Genomic DNA, 21022 nt, shown 5'->3' with positions numbered 1-21022 from the left:
GAACAAAAAAAAATTAAAAACTACTTTTGTAAGTTTAGTATGATAAAATATGTGCTCTGACGACAGCTAGACTAATGACCAGTGTGATATGGATGAACTCTCTGTTATTACTAAGCCTCTGTTGAGGACAATACTTCCGTGTGTGCGCCTGGAGAATTAGGGCATTGTCTTGCTCAAGCAGTTGGCCGTCACTGAGCTCATCAGCACAATCCGATGTACTGACAGAGAACCCAAAGACGAGGAAGGAACAGTACTACACTAAGGCACAGCGGATGTTTGCCCGGAGCAGTCAGATGCAGGAAGGCATCCTGCCAAGCCCAGAGAGTCAGGGCAGACTTCAAGTCAGCTCTCGAGAACAAAACAATAGCTCTTGTTTTCAATCTGCTGTAAATGCTGAACACAAGAGGATGCAACCACGGGTGCGTGTTCTCTAAGCTCAGCACAGGCAGACAGTCCCGCTGGCCAGTAACCTCGCAGTTCTCACCTTTTAGAGAGGTCAGGTAAAGCACAACTCCGATTTACATGGTGGCTCTTGATTGGATTGAGGCCAGTTCTTTAACCTCTCAGTGCCTCCTGGAAATGACAGTGTTTAAAAAATATGGCCCTGGGGCTGGAGAGATGGCTTAGCAGTTAAGGTACTTGCCAGCAAAGCCTAAGCACTCTGTTCAGATCTCCAGGTCCCACGTAGCCAGACACACAATGACGCTGACATGCAATGTCGTCACACACGTGCTACAAAGGGGTGCGCACATATGGAGTTCATCCGCAACAGGCAGGAGGTCCTGGCATGCCTATTCTCTCTCTCCCACTCAAAAATAAAAATAAGAAATATATTTCAAAAACTGGAGACAGATTCTGGGAATTCAGAAGAGGTAGACAGACCCTCCTTCCTATTCCAACTCTGAGTTATTTCTGGGCCAAGTGACTCCTGCCATGTCCAGATCCCTCAGTGGGGAGAGCCCGAGCTTAGCTGGGGTCTCACACAGGATCCTCACTGAGCTGGACTGTAGCCTAGGCCAGACTCCTGGAGGACAGTGCCTCTTGGTTGAACTTGAAGCTGAAGTGAGAGGATGGAAGTCTGAGGAACCTAAATAAAGAAATGTTTAAAAAGTTATCATGGGGGCTGGAGAAATGGCTTAGTGGTTTAGTGCTTTCTTGTGAAGTCTAAGGACCCCAGTTCAAGGCTTGATTCCCCAGGTCCCACATTAGCCAGATGCACAAGGGGGTGCACACCTCTGGAGTTTGTTTGCAGTGGCTGGAGGTCCTGGCATGCCCATTCTCTCTCTCTCTCTCTCTCTCTCTCTCTCTCTCTCTCACTCTTCTCCCTCTTTATCTCTCTCAAATAAATAAATAAGTACCACTTAAATTAGGATCTGCTGCCAATGGAACTTAGAAACCAGAAGACAAATACAAATATTTAAAAAAAAAATGGCCCTGGACTGGAGAGATGGTTTAGCAGTTAAGGCATCTGCCTGCAAAGTCAAAGAACCCAGGTTCCACTCCCCCAGGACCCACATAAGCCAAATGCACATGTTGGCCCATGTGTATGGAGTTCATTTCTCTCCCTCTCAAATAAATAAATGAAAATGTTTTAAAGATATTTTATTTGCTTATTTATTTAAGAAAGAAAGAGAGAGAAGAAGAGGAGGAGGAGGAAGGAGGAAGAAGAAGAGAAGGAAAGAAGGAAGAAAAGAAAGAAGAAAATGGGTGCACCAGGGCCCCCAGCCACTGCAAATGAACTCCAGATGTATATGCCACCTTATGCATCTGGCTTACGTGGGTCCTGGGGACTCAAACCTGGGTTCTTAGGTTTCTCAGGCAAGCACCTTAACCACTAAGCCATCTCTCCACCCAATAAAAATATTTTTATTTTTTAAATGTTTATTTATCTATTTGAAAGAGAGGAGAGAGAGAAAGAGAAACGAAACGGAGAGAGAGAGAGAATGAGCAGGCCAGGGCCTCCAGCTGGTGCAAATGAACTCCAGCTACATGAGCCACCTTGTGCATCTGGCTTACATGGGTCCTGGGGAATCGAACCTAGGTCGTTTGGCTTTGCAGGCAAAGGCCTTAACTGCTAAGCCATCTCCCTAGCCCTAAAAATATTTTTTTAAAAAGGGAAAAAGCGCCGGGTGTGGTGGTGCACACCTTTAATCCCAGCACTCTGGAGGCAGAGGTCAGAGCATCAACATGAGTTCGAGGTCACCCTGAGACTACACAGTGAATTCCAGGTCAGCCTGAGCTGAGTGAGACCCTACCTCAAAAAAAAAAAAAAAAAAAAGTAAAACAGAATTATCCTAAGTATCTACCCAGAACACAGTTCTTTTCGCTTCATCCAACACTGGCTGAAGGCCCAGTGTGCAGGCACTCTTCTTGGTGGTCCTATTTATTGGACCCTCATCTCCTGCATGAGCCCTCTCTCATCTAGCAGACAGAGAGATTCAAGTAATAGGCATTTCAAGTCAGCACATTATATAGTATGTTGAAAAGTCATAAATATCGCAAGAGAGTAAGAGATAGCATGAAATCACGATTAAACTCCAGAAAGCATAGGAAGAATTTTGATAGTTCTAAAATCTATTTCATTTATTTATTTGCAAGCAGAGAAAGGAGAAACAGATAAAATGGGTATGCCAGAGCCTCCAGCCACGCAAATGAACTCCAGGTGCATGTGCCACTGTGCATTTGGCTTTACATGGGTACAGATGGATTAGCTGGAGAGATGGCTTAGTGGTTAAGGCACTTGCCTGCAAAGCCAGAGGACCCAGATTCAATTCCCCAAGACCCACGTAAGCCAGATGCACAAGGGGCACATGTTTCTGGAGTTCATTTGCAGTGGCTGGAGGCCCTGGCATGCCCATTCTCTGTCTCTCTTCTATCTGTCTCTGCTTGCAAATGAATAAATAAAATAATTTTTTTAAAGCCAGGCATTTCCCCACATGACTGTAACCTCAGTCTTGTGGAGGATGGAGACGGGAGCATCACTGGGTCTTGCTAGTGAGCGAATTGGCTTGAAAACAGAAGCTCTACACTCAGAGAGAGACTCCATCTCAAGAAAATGACGCAAACGGTGTCAGTAAGGGGCACACAGCATGCTCCTCCAGTCCCACACACATCTGCACACATGCCAAACGCACACTACAATTACTATGCATACATGCCATATATACGTATATTCTTTTTTTTTTTTTTTTTTTTTTTGGCTTTTCGAAGTAGGGTCTCACTCTGGTCCAGGCTGACCTGGAATTAACTCTGTCATCTCAGGGTGGCCTTGAACTTATGGCAATCCTCCTACCTCTGCCTCCTGAGTGCTGGGATTAAAGGCATGCGCCACCACGCCCGGCTATATTCTTTTTTGTGAGGTAGGGTCTTGCTGCAGCCCAGGCTGACCTGGACTTCACTATGTAGTCTCAGGCTGGCCGCAAAAACAGCTATCCTCTTGCCTCCCAAGTCCTGGAATTAAAGACATGCACAACCACGCCCATCTATGATATATATATTTTTCACTCTAGCTCAGGCTGACCTGTAATTCACTGTGTAGTCTCAGGGTGGCCTGGAACTCACGGTGATCCTCCCACTTCTGCCTCCCAAGTGCTGAGAATAAAGGCGTGCGCCACCACACCGGGCATTTTTTCTTTCTTTCTTTCTTTCACCAGCTATGATTTCTCATCCTCCACCAACCCTCCTATGCTGGAATTCCCAGCATACGATTTAATTAGAACCCACAATCTAGGGCCTGGCGTGTTGGCGCACGCCTTCAATCCCAGCACTTGGGAGGCAGAGGTAGGAGGATCGCCGTGAGTTCGAGGTCACCCTGAGACTACAGAGTGAATTTCATGTCAGCCTGAACTAGAGTGAGACCCTACTTGGAAAACAAAACAAAACAAACAACAACAACAAAAAACACAATCTTTTTTTTTTTTTTCTCTCCAAGTTTGTAGCCAATGAACTCAGTACGTCTTCTCCCCGATGACATTCCATGAGACCCAGGCACGTCCGCACAACGCAAAGCCGAGCCTGGCATGGGTGGGCGCCCTCATTTCATAAAGGCTCAGAAAGACGGGAAGGTGATCAATAACACGGTGAGCGAGCAAAACCGGGGCGGGGGTGGTTGGGGGGGTAACGACAGAATGGGCTCCGCAGGTGATCGTCCCGGGTCCCTTCCCACGCAGCGTGCCTAGGCTTTGACACGGAAACTGCCCGCCCCTTCCTCCCGCCTCTGCCCCAGGTGGTTGCTGCAGGTTCCAGCCGCGGGTGCGGAGCCGGGACCCCACGCCAGCTTCGCCCGCGGCGCGGGGCCAGCAAGGTGCGCTGGGCGGGGCGGGGGCGGGGCGGGGGCGGGGCCAGAGCGAGGCCACGCCCACTCCGCGCCCGCCCGCGCGCGCGCTCCGCCTGCATCTCCCGAGCCCGGGCTCGCGGGCGCGCGCTCACTCCCACGCCTGCGAGCGCACCTGCGACCTCCCCGCCTCCCCGCCGCGCGCGCGCTCCGCTCTCGCTGCCCCGCGGCATCCTGGGCGCACCTGTGGCGTTTTAGGCTGTGGATCGTTGCAGTTTCTTCATTTTCCCCTGGATCGTGGTGGTGGTGGTGGTGATGATGATGGTGTGATGTTTTTTGAAGTGGGGTCTCACCCTAGCTCAGGCTAACCTGGAATTCACTATGTAGTCTCAGGCTGGCTTCGAACTCACGGCGATCCTCCTACCTCTGCCTCCCGAGTGCTGGGACTAAAGGCGCGTGCCACCACACTGGTCTTATTTTTGTTGTTGTTCATTTTTATTTATTTATTTATTTATTTGAGAGTGCCAGAGAGAGAAAGAGGCAGATAGAGAGAGAGAGAGAGAGAATGGGCGCGCCAGGGCCTCCAGCCACTGCAAATGAACTCCAGACGACTGTACCCCTTGTGCTTGTGGCTAACGTGGGTCCTGGGGAATCGAGCCTCGAACCGGGGTTCTTAGGCTTCACAGGCAAGCGCTTAACCGCTAAGCCATCTCTCCAGCCCAATTACTTATTTATTATTTTAACCCCATGGGCTGCCAGGAACGGTCAAGACGCTGGGAAGAGAGTGGGCCTAGCTTGTGCAGTGACTGTCCTGAGGCCCAGGTGCCTACTTCCCAGGCCAGGAGCCAGCCACCTCTGGGTCTCTAGCTTCATGGCCAATTTGGGGCCAATCCAACAGCATAGCCTGGGTTCAGATTCCACCCATTCTGGTCTGGAAGCTGTGGATTGGGTAAAAAAAAAAAAAAAAAAAAAAAGGTCCTGCCTCAGAAATCTTGGCTTGAAAGGACTCACATAAGCCAGATGCACAAGGTGACGAATGTATCTGCAGTTGCGTTTGCAGTGGCTAGCACCTTTGGTATGCCCGTTCTCTCCTTCACTCTCTGCCTTTCTCTCTTTTTCTATTATTTTCAAATAAATAATAAAGAGATCCTGGGCTGAAGAGATGGCTTAGCAGTTAAGGCAGTTTGCCTGCAAAGCCAAAGGACCCAGGTTTGATTCCTCAGAACCCATGTAAACCAGATACACAAGGCGATGCATGTGTCTGGAGATTGCAGTGGCTAGAGGCCCTGGCGCTCCCATTCTCTCTATATATCTGCCTTTCTCTCTCTCTCTCAAATAAATTTTTATTTATTTATTTATTTGATAGCAACAGACACAGAGAGAAAGACAGATAGAGGGAGAGAGGGAGAGAATGGGCGCGCCAGGGCTTCCAGCCTCTGCAGACGAACTCCAGACGCGTGCGCCCCCTTGTGCCTCTGGCTAACGTGGGACCTGGGGAACCGAGCCTCGAACCGGGGTCCTTAGGCTTCACAGGCACGTGCTTAACCGCTAAGCCATCTCTCCAGCCCCTCTCAAATAAATTTTAAAAAGTATTAAAACAAAAACTGAAAAGAAATCTTGGCTTGAAGGTACATGCCTGCGATCTCAGCCTTCTGGAGGTTGATGCAGGGGGGTCCTGAGTTAGGAGGCCAGCCTGAGATACAGTGAGACCCTGTCTCAAAAAAAAGAAAAAGATGAAATAAATGGCTGAATACTTCCTTTCTGACACAAGATAAGTGGCCTTGGGCAAGTTGTATAGTGGCTTAGAGCCTCAGTTTCCCTCTCTGGGAGATAAGGAATCAGATGTTCATCAGATATGAATACCCCTCTCGTCTTTGCAGGCCCTGGACTGAATGTCTGACATTCACGATGAATAAACAAAACTGACCCAGTTTCTGCTTAGGTGCGGTTTGCAATCAGCTGGGAGAGCTATCCAACCAGCAATTAAACCCACAGAAAATCCCTACTGAATGTAATTAGAGCTTCTGAAGTTAAAGAATAAGGTATTGGTTTCATTCAGAACTTACCGTAGGGCTGGGAAGATGGCTCAGCAGTTAAAGACACTTGCTTCCAAGCAAAGCCTGCCTGCCCAGGTTCGATTCCCCAGTACCAGCGCGAAGCAGCCCCTGCATCTGGAGTTGCTTTGCAGTACCAAGAACTTAACTGTGTTCTGGGCAACCAGGTTCTCTACTCTTATTTTGGTTCAGTCTGCCCTTGTCATATGGGCCACATTTGATTGCTCCTTGATACCTTTAATGTATTAAAACCATACTAGCCAAGAAATAGACCATAACTAAGAGTATATAATGAAAGTGCCTATTCAGAGTCATTGTGAGAAATGTCTGAACCCATCATCAGGCATGCAGAAGATGTCATACACAGTAGCTGTTACTCAGAAGTAGTGTGGTCTGGTACTTAAGACCCATTCCCCTTCGTTAGTCAGATGAGATCGGAATCTTATCTCTGCCATCTCTTAGCTGTGTGACCTTGGGCAAGTTTTTGAACTTCTTGTGTTCTGTTCGCTGGTAGGGGCGTTGGGTAGATTAAAAAAAAAAAAGGTCATGGGCTGGAGAGATGGCTTAGCGTTTAAGACACTTGCCTGTGAAGTCTAAGGACCCAGGTTCAATTTCCCAGAACCCACATAAGCCAGAGGCACACAGTGAGCACAGGTGTCTGGAGTTCATCTGCAATGGCTAGAGGCCCTGGTGTGCCATTCTCTCTCACACATAAGTAAATAAATTAATTTAAGAAAGAAAGAAAAAAAGAGACAGAAAGAAAAAGGGGCTGGAGTGATGGCTTAGGGGTTAAGGCATTTGCCTGCAAAGCTGAAGGACCCAGGTTCGATTCCCCAGGACCCTCGTTAGCCAGATGCACAAGGGGGCGCACGCATCTGGAGTTCATTTGCAGTGGCTGGGGGCCCTGGTGCACCCATTCTCTCTTTCTCTCCCTCTTTCTCTGTCAAATAAATAAATAAGCTGGGCGTGATGCCACACACCTTTAATCCCAGCACTCGGGAGGCAGAGGTAGGAGGATTGCCGTGAGTTCGAGGCCACCCTGAGACTACAGAGTGAATTCCAGGTCAGCCTGGGCTAGAGTGAGATCCTACCTCATAAAACCAAAAAGAAGAAGGAGGAGGAGGAGGAAAGTAAGTGTATTATATTAGTCAGGGTTTTCTAGAGGAACAGAACAGCTAGAATGAATTATATGAAAAAGGGAATTTATTGGATTAGTTGATGACAGTCCATTAGCAGTTGCAGGCCCAAAAATCAAGGAACCCAGTAGCTGCTCAGTTCACGTGACCACATGCCTCAGCAGTCCCGATCAGGGATCAGGCTCTGAAGGCCTGGAGGCTTCCTGAGGAGCTGCTGGGTTTCGATCCACGCAAGTCTTCAGTTGACACTGGTCTTCAATCCATGCTGGAAGGCAGCGAACAGCTGAGCAGCCAAGTGGAAGGAAGGGGCTCTTTTCCCCCAGAACTTCCTTACATAAAGTCCCCCTCTGAGTGGGGTGCCTGCTCTGGGGGAAGGACTTCCTCCTTCAGTTAATCTTTCCTGGAAGCAACCTCAGAGACCCACCCAAAAGGGATTTCTGCGGGTTACTAAACAGATCAAGTTGACAACACCTGAACTATCGCAGTAAGTAAATAAATAAAATATACCCATTCACCTGGCCTTGAAGTCAGAGCAGCTCTGGGAAACCTTAGTTACTGCATGCCTTGGTAGTAAGACATGCTTGGGGTAGGAGGGTTTCCTCTCCATTTGCACACAGAAGTGAGTACAGCCAAAAGTTCCTCTACCATGGCCTTTTCCTATCCATTTGGCCCCCTTCTCTCACACTCTTAAGGTGCTTGGGTTTTTATCAACACCCATAGCCCTGTGGACTTCATTCATGTTCCCATGACCTTTGTAACCCACCAGCTCTAAGTTGATTTGTTAATTCATTTAACCTACTAGAAACTCTCAGGGTGTGTAGTTGTGGGGCGGGGGTGGGGGGGGAGCCTTGTGCTATGGAATTCCCTGGCACTGGGCCTGATAAATATAGCTGGTGCTCAGTGTATACCACCTTCAGGGCACACCAGGCAAGGGCTCTGCCACTGAGCTGCGTCCTCACTAATGCACACTTTCCAACTATCAAAGGGTTGGACAAGGCTTGGGAAGTTAGGCAGATCTCTTTAGGTTCGAGGGGACGGAGGGAGCAAGGGACGTGGCTTCGCCAGTTATTTCTGCATCCTGACTTGCACCAGAACCCATTCTGAATTCATGTCATTGAAAGCTCTAGGACACTGGTATTTTTTAAATATTTTTATTTGTTTGTGACAGAGAGAACAAGGCATATTGAAGGAGAGTGAGTATGGGCGCACCAGGGTCTCAGGTCACTGTAAACAAATTCCAGATGCATGTGTCACTTTGTACATCTGGTTTTATGTGGGTACTGGGGAATTGAACCTGGCCATGAGGCTTTGCAAGCAGACGCCTTTAACTTCTGAGAAGTCTCTGCTATTTTTGTAAAGGCTCTCTAGGTAATTTTTGTTTATTTGTATTATTTCTTTATGGTTTGTTGAGGTAGGGTCTCACTCTAGCCCAGGCTGACTGGGAATTCACCATGTAGTCTCAAGCTGGCCTTGAACTCACAGCAATGCCTCCCAAGTACTGGGATTAAAGAAAGACATGTGTCACCACACTTGGCTGGCTGATTTTTATAGATGACCAAGACTGAAAATTAGAAAGACTAAATCATTTTTAAAATATGAAGTCTCAGGGCTGGAGAGATGGCTTAGTGTTTAAGTGCTTGCCTGTGAAGCCTAAGGACCCGGGTTCGAGGCTCAACTCCTGGACCCACATTAGCCAAATGCACAAGGGGGCACTCGCATCTGGAGTTCGTTTACAGTGACTAGAGGCCCTGGCATACCCATTCTCTCCCTCTCTATCTGTCTCTTTCTCTCTCTCTGTTGCTGTCAAATAAATAAATAAAAATAAACAAAAAAAAAATTTTTAATGAAGTCTCACTCTCACTTTGATAAAATTAAAAATCAAGGGCTGAAGAGGTGGCTCAACAGTGAAAAGTGTTATTTTGTAAAGTCTGACAGTCAATTCTCCAATACTCATGTAAAGCCAGAAAAAAGTGGTATATGTGTCTCAAGTTCATTGGGAGAAGGTGCTTTCTTTACCTCTCTCTCAAATCAATAAATGAACAGGGGGCTGGAGAGATGGCTTAGTGGTTAAGGTGCTTGCTTGCAAAGCCTAACGACCTAGGTTCAATTCCCCAGTGCCCACGTGAAAGCCACATGCACAAAATGCTGTATGCATCTGGAGTTCCTGTGCAGTGGCTACAGGCCCTGGTTCACCGATGTTCATTCATTCTCTCTCCCCCACCTTGCAAATAAATAACTAAATTAATATCTAAAAAAAAAATAATAAATGGGCCGGGCAGCACACACCTTTAATCCCAGCACTTAGTAGGCAGAAGTAGGAGGATTGCCATGAGTTCAAGACCACCCTGAGACTACATAGTGAATTCCAGATCAGCCTGGGCTAGACTTGACTTTGAAAAAAATAAATGAATTAATAACAATAAAATAAATAAAGGCTGGCGGTATAGCTCAGGGGTAGAGTCCTTATCAAGCACAAGCATTCCCAGAGAAAAGAGAGAAAGGAAAGAAAAGAAGGGGGGAGGAGTAGGAAACGATTTGGATCCCAATAATTAAGCACCTATTTCAGTCCAATGCAAATTGAGGCCAAGGGGCCCTGGGGACTTGGTATTCTGGGGAAGAACTCAACCTTCTTCTTCTCTCCCAGCTTCCCACACGCAAAACCCACCACCCCTGAAAAGGGTAGTGAGCAACAGTAAATGCCAAAGGGATTGGAGCGGGAGGGGGGAGGGGGAGCATTTGCTTCAATTATCCGGATAATTGTTCCCCACCTCAGACCATTGTGACTGAAATGAAACAATATTCTATTGGATACTGTCGCAGTCTTTTCAGGCAGACTCCCTGTGGTTCCTAGCACACGCTGGGCACCGAGTAGGCACTCAATAAATTTTATTTTGATGACCTGGAGGAGCTTTGAGGGTGGGAGAGGGGAAGCCTGGTTAGGATTTGGGGGTGGGTGGATAGTAATTAAGGTGAAGTGGGGACCGGGTGGGGGGGGCGAAGGGGGCATACATTTGTCGCCATCAAAATTCTATTCCGAAGGCTGAGAGACTGGGAAAGAGCTTTCCCCCTTCCCTGAATTTCTGAGCCCCTCACTCTTTTCTCAGAAGACACCCCCCCCCTTTCTTCTCAGAGGCTCAATTGAACTCCTGCAAATGTAGTGAACACAAAGAGTAATTCAGGTTTCTCAAAGGCCCATCGCTCTGAATAAACAGGCAGAAGCAAGATCGTTTCTGGCATCGTCTTAGTACAAGCCCTACAACCTGTTATCTCTCAGGATCTTCCAACCGCTGTTTGCATTAAAAGCAATGCTCCTGGGGGGGGGGCATTGAGCACCCCACTACTCAGCCAGTGCAGGAGTGTGGGGACTAGCTCTTGAATGTTCTTTTCCACCCCGCCTGTTCCTTTTCAAAGTGAGGGAAGGCTTAGGTTCTCTGGGAGAGTGATTGCTAGTTGAAGGAGATGCTTGCATGCAGGCTACAGAGCCTTATCTGGGGGACCTATGCATTCCAGCTACACGTCCAGCGAACAATCACCTCGCCAGACTCTGAAAGGAAAGGGAGCCCCCATTTCTGCTGAGTGTGTTTCTACCTTCACCTAAGGCTGGTCGGGCTTTTAATGGCCACAAGGCAAGTTATGCCCAGAGACTGTCTCTTTGGTCACATTGACAACGCTCAGCTACACGTTTGCAAGTGAAAGGGATCGAAATTTGACTGAAACTCCCACACCTTACGCCAAAGGCATTTCCTTCTCCTTCCAGGCTCGGAGTAAAGCTGGGGTCTGAGTAGTTAGGATGGGTGTATGATTAAGGACTCCTGAGTCTCAGCTACCATCTAGATGAAAGGGGAAGGCATTTCTTATTTTTATTTTATTTTTTTACTTTGCATTGGTGGCAGCTTTACTCAAACAAAACTAAAATAAAATCATAGCTTTTTTTCCCCGTCTTTTCTTCACCTAGGGAGCTGCATTCCTCCTGCCTCTGAAAATGTAACTCCTTCATAAAATCAAAATTTATGATTATTCAAATGTTGGGGACTGTGAAAAGAGAGGAAGAAAGAGAGAAAATTAATATTGCAGCTGTTCCTCTGATTAATGAGAGATAATTGCTCATGAAAAGTCACCCCTGTGGCATTTTGTTGTCTCCTGGATCTTTGTTCTTTTCCACTATTATTGAGGACTTTCTTGAAGACTAAGCGGTTCTTTTCAATTTTTGGGGGTATTCAGAAAGGGTTGCCTGGTTACAGAGAATGGGGAAATCTCGGGCTATATCGGGTAAGATGTACCACAGACAGCAATATCACAATGCCACTTGGAGAAAGGGATGGATACAAGTTAACGATGAGCTCTCAATAAAACATTCATAGACTTGTTCACGCTTTGATAATGACCTCATTAAAAGGAGCTGGGGGCAAGTAAGTCCTGTCTCCTGTTTGTGTTCAGCTAACAAAACCCAGCTTTGAGATCATTCATCGCTTTGGAAACTAATATGAAATCAATGTAAGAGGAGCAAATAAATCCTCACGGGCTGACCCGCCCCTGTTTGCAGCCTTGGTTTGGAGAAGAACCACGCAGGCAAATGCTGAAATGGAGGGTAGGGAGGTGGGGGCTGGGAGGATTGATGATGGGAAGGGAGGGGGGAGAGCTTTCGGGGGGGGGGAGATGGAAGGAGGGGCAGAGTGGGAGTTGGAAGAAAAAAAAAAAACCAGCAAAGTATATCCACGAGTCAGAACTCTGGGGCCTGTTGAATTAGCCAAGTCAAATCCTGGTTTCTTTTCCTGACTTTGACCATGAAAAACAAGTAAGAGAAATGTAGGGTCCAGGTCAGGTTCCATCACAGAGGATGGGGGGGGGGGGAGGTGAGAACTTTTAAGTTAAAGCCTTTTGAAACCTAGAACCAAACATGCAAGTCGCAAGACCTTACTGGAAGGAACTGCTCTCCCGGACAGCCCAAAGGCAAGAAAAGCCTCATTTCTTTTTAGAACTTCTTTGATTTTTTTTTTTTTTTCCTACGCTAGGGTAGAGTGGGGGTGCTGAATGCAGGAGGAGTAGGGGAGAATAATTTTCCTACCTTTGCACTCAAGTAAGACAAAGCCAGCCTCTATCGTCCAGAGTAATAAGGAGGGAATCAAAGGATTTCCCCCCACCTCCCCTTAAAAGAACTAATTTTCTCCTTGAATTATGAAAGTAATGGCTTAGGTAACAGCCTGTACTCTGTACCCGACTGCTTAATACCGAATAAATCCTTCCACGTGGCTCCCCAAGTCGTGGCAATTAGAGCTCATTATAGGCTCATAAGAGCTCTCATTTTGGGGATTACTTAATGGACGATGAAATTTTATCGGACAGAATTACTGAGAAATAAAATTGTGCAGCGGGGCGAGCCCTGTGGGCACACGACCATGGCCCATTGGGATCACTTGGGAGAGGCCCGCCTGAGGTCCTCTTTTGCACGGCCCAGGACTATGAAAAGTGGGCTTGCTGGGGACCAGGGGTGAGGGCGGGGCGGAGGGCAGAAGTTGGTGTGACTGGTTTCTACAGCTGGATTCAAGGAGGGACCAAAAAGACAAGGAGACACAGAGAAGCAAAGAAGAAGACAGAGACTATGCAGAGGAGATAGGACCCCCAAATACTTAGCTTTTGGTGGACTCCAGCAGTTCACCCATGACCCTCGTGGGATTTCTTAGCCTGGCCTGGAGCCACTCCGCCCCTTGCAGCCCTCAGCAACCCTTTGGGCCCCTCACCTTTCTCAACATTCCTTGGCACAAGGCAGTGTTTCCATAGTCAGACATAAAGCAAATGAGATGCAGGTCTCCTGCGTGGCTCAGTCTCTCCAGAATCAAACGGTCTGTACGCAGGGACCATTCCCGGCACATTAGCAGTAGGGTTCGGCTGTGAGCAGAAGCAAAACCACCGAGAAGACGGTCAAGCGAGTATAAGCCTGCGACAGACCAAACCTCCCTAGTCCGGAGGAAAGAAAAAGGAGAGAGCACCCACCAGGCGGACATGGTGTTCGAGGCCACCTTGAGACTACAGAGTGAATTCCAGATCAGCCTGGGATAGAGTGAGACTCTACCTGGAAAAAATAAAAACATTATATATATATATATGTGTGTGTGTGTGTGTGTGTGTGTGTGTATGAAAGCAGATGCTGGAGAGATGGCTTAGTGGTTAAAGCACTTGCCTGTGAAGCCTAAGGATCCCGGTTCGAGGCTCAATTTCCCAGGACCCACAGGAAACAGATGCACAAGGTGGCACATGCATCTGGAATTCATTTGAAGAGGCTGGAGGCCCTGGCGTGCCCATTCTTTCTACCTGCCTCTTTCTTTCTTTCTTTCTTTCTTTCTTTCTTTCTTTCTTTCTTTCTTTCTTTTTTTTTTTTTTCGAGGTAGGGTCTCACTTTAGCTCAAGCTGACCTGGAATTCTCTCTGTAGTCTCAGGCCTCTCTCTCTCTCTCTCTCTCTCTCTCTCTCTCTCTCTCTCTCTCAAATAAATAAATAAAAATATATTTGGGAGAGACATAGAGAAGAGGCAGATAGAGATAGAGAGAGAGAGAGAATGGGTGTATCAGGGCCTCCAGCCACTGCAAATGAACTCCAGATGTATGCACCACCTTGTGCATCTGGGTCCTGGGAGATCGAACCTGAGTCTTTTGGGCTTGCAGGCAAACGCCTTAAGTGCTAAGCCATCCCTCCAGCCCCAAACTCCAAATCTTTATAGATGCTCTGGGATGATTGCAGATAGTGCCTCATCGGGACTTCTCCCATCAAAGGGGAGAGTGGGCTGGGTGGGGCTCGGCTGGGTGGGCTGGGGGTGAGTCTGAATGTCTGGGAAAGCCAACCTTGGGGTACAAAAGTTGCTACAGCTGAGCTGTCCCACGTTCTGCCCAAGACCCCTTAATTGTTGTCACAAGATGTTGGATTAGCACATTTCTGGAATAGCAGTCTGTTTGCACTCTGGAGACCCGCCGTCTACTAACCGCTTTCTAATTGAATTCTAATCACATTCAAATAGCTCAATAACCAGCCTCAGCTGCAATTCATAAAACTTTAATTGCCATCCATAAATCCTGGACTCCCCAGAGCGGGGCATCCCTACAACCCAACTAGACTTCTCCAGTAGGCAAGAGACATGGGTCCCTGTGATGAGTAGGGGAACCCGAGAGAAAGTCAGAGGACTGAGAGACAGAGGCTCCGGCTGGTGTGCCCCTACTGTTGGGACCTCTCTGATGGAGGGAGTCCCACCTTCAAGTTTCCTGGCCCTTCTGTGAAGTCACAGTTGAAATTCACCGCTATGGGAAAGGGACCTCACTTAGAGCTTGCTTCTCCACAGGGAGATATTGCTGTCACCTCTGAGTTATTTAATTTATTTATTTATTTGCCTTTCTTCCCCAGTGTTCCAGAGCCCCGTAGTGGTAGCAGCCATTCTCCTTCTCAGGGCTGGGCCTCCCAAGTCTTCCAGGACGTGCGCTAACAAGATAGGCTTCGAGGACCAAACTATTTCCAGCTACAGACAACATTCCCCAAGTGGCTCAACACCTTTCATCCCATCCTTTTTGGGGGACTCTGGAGATGCGGACTGTGTTTTCTTGCCTCGCTGAGCCTCACCAGCTCTACGCAAGATGTTTTTTTTTTGTTGTTGTTACTTATATTTTAAATCTTTTTTATTTGCGGTGTATGTGCGCGCGCACGCGCATGCACCCTCCCAGGGCCCATTGACGCTGCAAGTGAACCCCGGATGCATGCATCACTTGTTTTTGCGTCTGGTTTTATGTGGGTACTGAGGACAGAAATCCCTGGGGCCAGCGGGCTTTGCAAGCAAGTGCCTTTACTCTCTGACCCATCTCGTCAGCCCCAAGCTCAGTTTTTTGTTTTTTTTTTTTTTAATGAGACTTAACAGGAAATTATGAAACTCAGAGCAAAGATCTCCTCCAGTTTCTATTCAGTGTCTAGAAGGGCTGGTATTTGGTTCTCTAAGTTTAGGGGTTGGTAGGTTGGTCTTGGAAATGTAGCTATGTGACTACTTGGCGAAAGAAAGGGGTGACCAATCTCTCTCTCTCTCTTTCTCTTTCTCTCTCTCTCTCTCTAAAAGGGGAACTGCAGATTGCCGATTAGAAAGGTCCACCCGAAAGGGTCTTCGGTGTAAGTAGCCTCAGAAGGACTCAAGTGCAAAGGCACCTGGGACCTTGTGAAACGTCCGAGTGAGACGTTTGGTTTCTTAGCTGGGACCTTTCAGGTACACGCTAGAACCACACGAATGACCTTGGCCAAGTCTGCCAGGTGATGGGGAGCCAGGGCACGTCCGCCCACGGCTCTAGCTGCGCGGGCTCAGCACTGTGCTGGTAGGTTCCCCCCCACCTCACCCCCCAGACCCGGGACCTTCACGGTCTCCCGAGCCGCAGCTAAGTAGCGAGGACCTGGAAGCTTCGGACAGGGGCTCGAAGTGTGCGCCTGGCGCCTTCGCGGCGCAGATGTGGGCCGAGCGAGGCCTAGGCTTTGGAGAGGGGTAGGTCGGAGGATGCCCGGCTGTGATTTCTTCGGATAGCGTGGAGAGAAGCAGGGGTGTTGTTGGTGTGTGTGGAAGGAGGAGGCCGGTCTCCCTGGGAAATTATCAAAACCTACACTTTGCGAAGTCTTCCCCCCCCCACCACCACCGCTGCCCACCGCCCCCTCCCCTCCCGCGGGCTCCCCCGCCGCGCGCCCCCCGCCCCTCGCCACCGCTTCTGTTGTGACTCGGGGCAGCCTATCCCGAGGGTGGGGAGCTGCGGCGGAGCCCGAGCCCAGCGCGACTCCGCAGCATCACGTGCCAGGGTGGGGGCTATAAAATCCCGGAGCCGGGGCGCGGGGCGGGGGACTTGAAGGACCAGCCCTCTCCAGGGACCCCCTTTGTTTCGCGTCCCAGACGCCGACACCTCTGCGTCCCAACTCCCCCACCCCCCAACCAAGGGCTTGACCGTGCCCCAATCTCCGCGCCTCTCCACGGGGCCAGAGCCGAGGACACCCCTCCCTCCCTCCCCTCACCCCCTCCGGCCAGCCGATCCCCGTCTTTCTCGGAGATGTCTCGCTCCTTCTATGTGGACTCTCTTATCGTCAAGGACTCGCCCAGACCCTCACCCACACTGCCCGAACCTCACCCGGGGCCGGATTTCTTCATCCCTCTGGGTATGCCGTCTCCGTTGGTGATGTCCGTGTCGGGGCCGGGCTGCCCGTCTCGCAAAAACGGGGCTCTCTGCGTGTGTCCCCTGTGCGTCACTTCGCACCTGCACTCCTCCCGCCCGCCGGCCGGCGCCGGTGGCGGGGGCGCGGGCACGGCGCTCGCGGGCCACGGCGGGACGGCTGCGGGCACCGGGGCCCTGCCCCTGCTCAAGAGTCACTTCGCGCCCGGTCCTGGAGACGCGCCGTTCTGCCCGCGGGTGAGCCACGCGCACCACCACCACCACCACCAGCCACAGCCTCACCACCACCACCACCATCACCAACTCCAGCAGCCCGGTTCGGCTGCAGCGGCCGCGGCGGCGGCGGCCCTGGGACATCCGCAGCACTACGCACCTGTGTGCGCCGCCGCCGCCGCCACCTACAACGTGGCGGACCCGCGGAGATTCCACTGCCTCGCCATGGGTAGGGCGGGGCGCGCTCTCTCCCCCTCCATCCTTCTCTCTCTTTCTCTCCCTCTCCATCCATCTCCCCCCCCCTCCCTGCACCTGAGCGGCGAGCCTTTGGGCGCTTCCACCTCCAGTGAAGGCAGTGAGAATTTGGGGTGGAGGGAGGGTAGGGGAATTGGGATGGGGAGGAGCTTTTCAGTAGAACTGGGGAATTATCCTTCCCACCCACCCCCAGCCCAGAAGTTGCACGACTGGGAAGTTAAGCTTGTCAAGGTCTCTCCGTGCAGTCTTGTGCGCTCCACTCTACAGGTGCACGCGTGTCGCGCGTGACATCGGGGTGCCGCGGCCTTCGGGACCTCGAACGTGACTGCGTAGGAAGTTACACACACACACACACACACACACACACACCCGTCCACATGGTTAATTGGATGGGCTCGGGGTGGGTGTGTTTGAACCTAGCTGTGGCGTCTTTGCTGGGGGGGGGGGCGGGGTGGCTAAAGCGGTTTCGATTCTTTGGCTAAGGCTACGGGACTCTTAGCTTGGTTCAGTGGACCGGGCCACACAAGTTCCCTCCTCCTTTAATCCTCTTTAGTGCCCAGCGCCCCAAAGACCTTAACTGGCTAGCTCATCTCTCCTAACCTGCCGAGTAATTGTCACGCCCCTGGGGGGCGGGTGGAAGAGTGAGGGACCAATGCAGGTGTTTGCTTGGGTTGGGTCCTAGAGTGCCAGTCTTTCTGAAGATGGGCGCTTAGCCAGGCGTGGGGGCGCACGCCTTTAACCCTAGCACCTCGCCGTGAGTTCGAGGCCACCCTGGGACTCCATAGTGAATTCCAGGTCAGCCTGGGTTACAGTGAGACCCTACCTGGGGGGTGGGGGGGGACAAACAGACAAACCCAAAACAAAGATTGGAAGTTTGCACTTGGGATGGGTCAGGGCAACGTCCCCTGAATTTACTTCTCTGCTCTTTCTTGGGGGGGGCCTCACAGGGGGTTCCGACGCCAGCCAGGTACCCAGCGGCAAGAGGGTGAGAACTGCGTTCACCAGCACGCAGCTGCTGGAGCTGGAGCGGGAATTCTCCTCCAACATGTACCTGTCCAGACTCCGGAGGATCGAAATCGCCACCTACCTGAACCTGTCCGAGAAGCAGGTGAAAATCTGGTTCCAGAATCGCCGCGTGAAGCACAAGAAGGAGGGGAAAGGCGCGCCGAGGAGCAGCCACGCGGGCTGCAAGTGCGTCGGCGGCCAGGCGCACTACGCGCGCTCGGAAGACGAGGACTCCCTGTCGCCCGCCTCCGCGAACGAGGAAAATCGGGAGGTCTCCCCGTTATAAGCGTGGAGGGTGGGCATGGGGCGTTTCTCTCACTGCCTGCGCCTGCAGCACTAACACGGGCAGGCGGGGTAGATGTTGGCCCAGGCACCAAAGTATTAGCTTACTACCTATCATCCCAGGGAGTTCGAAGCTGGGCCTAATCTTTCCATCATCTCCTTGATTTCTTATTTGGGGAACCACTTGGAGTTATAGGTCTTTTTTTTTTTTTTAAAGTGTAAAGAATCTAGAACTCAAGTCAGTCTCATTATGTAACAGGCAAGACGGGGCTGGTTTAGGTTTAACACTGTATGGGAGGTTTGGGAAGCCGGTGGCTTTCAGAACCGGGTTGAGAACTCGGAGTTCCTTCTGTGTTTTTGTCGTCGATGTTTTAAACCATAATCATTTTAAGTTGCAAAGACTATAGAAAATTAAACCCTGTAGGTCTGACTTTCCGAACATTTGCTTGGGGAGAGTTGAAAATTGGAAGTCCCTTGGTATGTGAATAGTTTTATATAAAATTTATATTTATATTTATTTAAAATAAATGAAACAAAATCAATATTTAAAATTTGTGGCATTTGTTCTTCCCATCCCTGCCCCCACACCTAGAGAAAGTCATGAATAGAAAAAAAAATCTGAGGACTTTGGGGAAAATGTTAACAGAAACTTTGTAGGTTTTCTGTGTAACAGAGACTTTTGCCAAATGACACCTTTAGTCTTTTTTTAAATTTTTTTATTTTTCAAGGTACGGTCTCACTCTAGCTCAGGCTGACCTGGAATTCACTGTGCATTCTCAGGACGGCCTCGAACTCAGTGATCCTCCTACATCTGCTGGGATTAAAGGCGTGCGCCACCATGCCCGGCTGACACCTTTAGTCTTAATGCCACCAGCCAGATAGTATCCCTTCCAAAATAGATGACTGCCTCACCATTGACAGAAGAAAGACCTCCACTTTAGAGGGACATTGATAACGACATCTAAACATTTCTTTCTTCCTTCCTTCCTCTTTCCTTCCTTCCTTCCTTCCTTTCTTCCTTCTCTCTCTCTCCCTCTTTCTTTCTTTCTTGTTTTTGTTTTCAAGGTAGGGTTTCACCCTAGCTCAGCCTAACCTGGAATTCACTATGTAGTCTTAGGGTAGTCTCGAACTCATGGTGATCCTCCTACCTCTGCCTCCCGAGTGCTGGGACTAAAGGCGTGCGCCACCATGCCTGGCTGACACCTAAGCTTTATATGTAGCAAGAGAGGTGAAGCACCCCATGTCCAGTATTTGTTTACTGGAGACGGTGAGTTGCAGGTCAGTGGTCTAGAATTTACTTTCTATGGAGTTGCTCCCTCCTTCCTGCTGTCTCGGTTTGCTTCTTACTTTAACCACATGAAGGGATTTGCATAGAGGGAATAGTTTGTGGTGGAGCAACAATTCACCAAAAAAGCGGAACCGCACATGCAGAAACTTACAAATGACGTCCTCAGGTGACTAGCATTCCTGGGGACTTGTCTGACTCAGACTTAGGTGGATCTCTTCCAGGCTAAGAAAACAAAAGCCAGAGATAGGCTAGTGCTGTGCTCTGATGTGAGGTTTATAGCCTCATATTTCCAAAACCCAGTGCAAACGTGTCTTTAGACCCTGGGGTAGGGATGTTTCTTCTCTTTTTTAAGAAATATTTTTATTTATTTATTTAAGAGGAAGAGTCAAATACAGAGAGAGAATGGGCATGCCAGGGCCTCTGGACACTGCAAATGAACTCCAGACACATGTGCCACCGTATGCATCTGGCTTATGTGGGACCTGGAGAATTGAGCCTAGGTCCTTAGGCTTTGCAGGCAAGTGCCTTAACCACTAAGCCATCTCTCCAGCCTGGGACATTTCTTTATTGTTGGTGGTTCCCCCCCCCCATCAATTTTCACCTGATTCTACTGTCCTTGACCCAAAAGCTTTTCTCTTATTAGGGCCATCTGGCCTTCTGTCTGTGACTGTATTTATTTATTTAATTTTAAATATACTTTATTTATTTGAGAGAGAGAAAGAGGCAGAGAGAGAGAGAGAGAGAATGGGTGCACCAGGGCCTCCAGCCACTGCAAACAAACTCCAGATGCATGCGCCCCCTTGTGCATCTGGCTTATGTGGGACCTGGAGAATTCAACCAGGATCCTTTAGCTTGGTAGGCAAATGTCTTAACCGCTAAGACATCTCTCCAGCCCCTGTGGCTGTATTTATAAGAGAAGGGAAGAAGATGGACACTACGGCTGAGTCCCACCAGCACCTGCAGGAGAGATTTCTAGCTACTTTGTATGAAGATGTCATGTGCCCGGTATAGAGGTACACACCTTTAGTCTCAGCAGAGGCAGGAGGGTCGCTTTGAGTTCGAGGCCAGCCTGAGACGATATAGTGAATTATCAGGTCAGCCTAGGCGAGAGTGAGACCCTACCTCAAAAAAAAAAAAAAAAAAAAAAAGAAAAAAAAAAGAAAAAGAAAAAGAAAATAAATTTTAAGACACCATGCACATATGGCTCCTTTATCCTGATTTACTTACTTTAGGCCAATCTTAATTGAAATTTTATCTTAGCAGTGGCTGGAGTTCTAAAACTAGGGACTCTAGATAGAAGGAAAAAAGGGAGAGCATGACCATGTCTTCTCTCAGCCAGACTCTTTC

General features: G+C 49.3%; 1 protein-coding gene across 1 annotated transcript; it reads left to right on the top strand.

The window, feature by feature from the left end:
* Window positions 1-16333: 16333 nt before the first annotated feature.
* On the top strand, window positions 16334-18391 carry Gsx2 (GS homeobox 2). The gene is made up of 2 exons (XM_004658705.2): window positions 16334-17074; window positions 18048-18391. The coding sequence occupies exons 1-2, from the start codon at window positions 16513-16515 to the stop codon at window positions 18389-18391; spliced, it is 906 nt and encodes a 301-aa protein (XP_004658762.2). The 5' UTR covers window positions 16334-16512.
* Window positions 18392-21022: the final 2631 nt, after the last annotated feature.

Source organism: Jaculus jaculus, chromosome 11, assembly GCF_020740685.1.
Source record: "Jaculus jaculus isolate mJacJac1 chromosome 11, mJacJac1.mat.Y.cur, whole genome shotgun sequence".
Classification (NCBI taxonomy): Eukaryota; Metazoa; Chordata; class Mammalia; order Rodentia; family Dipodidae; genus Jaculus; species Jaculus jaculus.
Note: the sequence above shows the minus strand (reverse complement) of the source record. Positions and strands in the feature narration are given on the sequence as shown.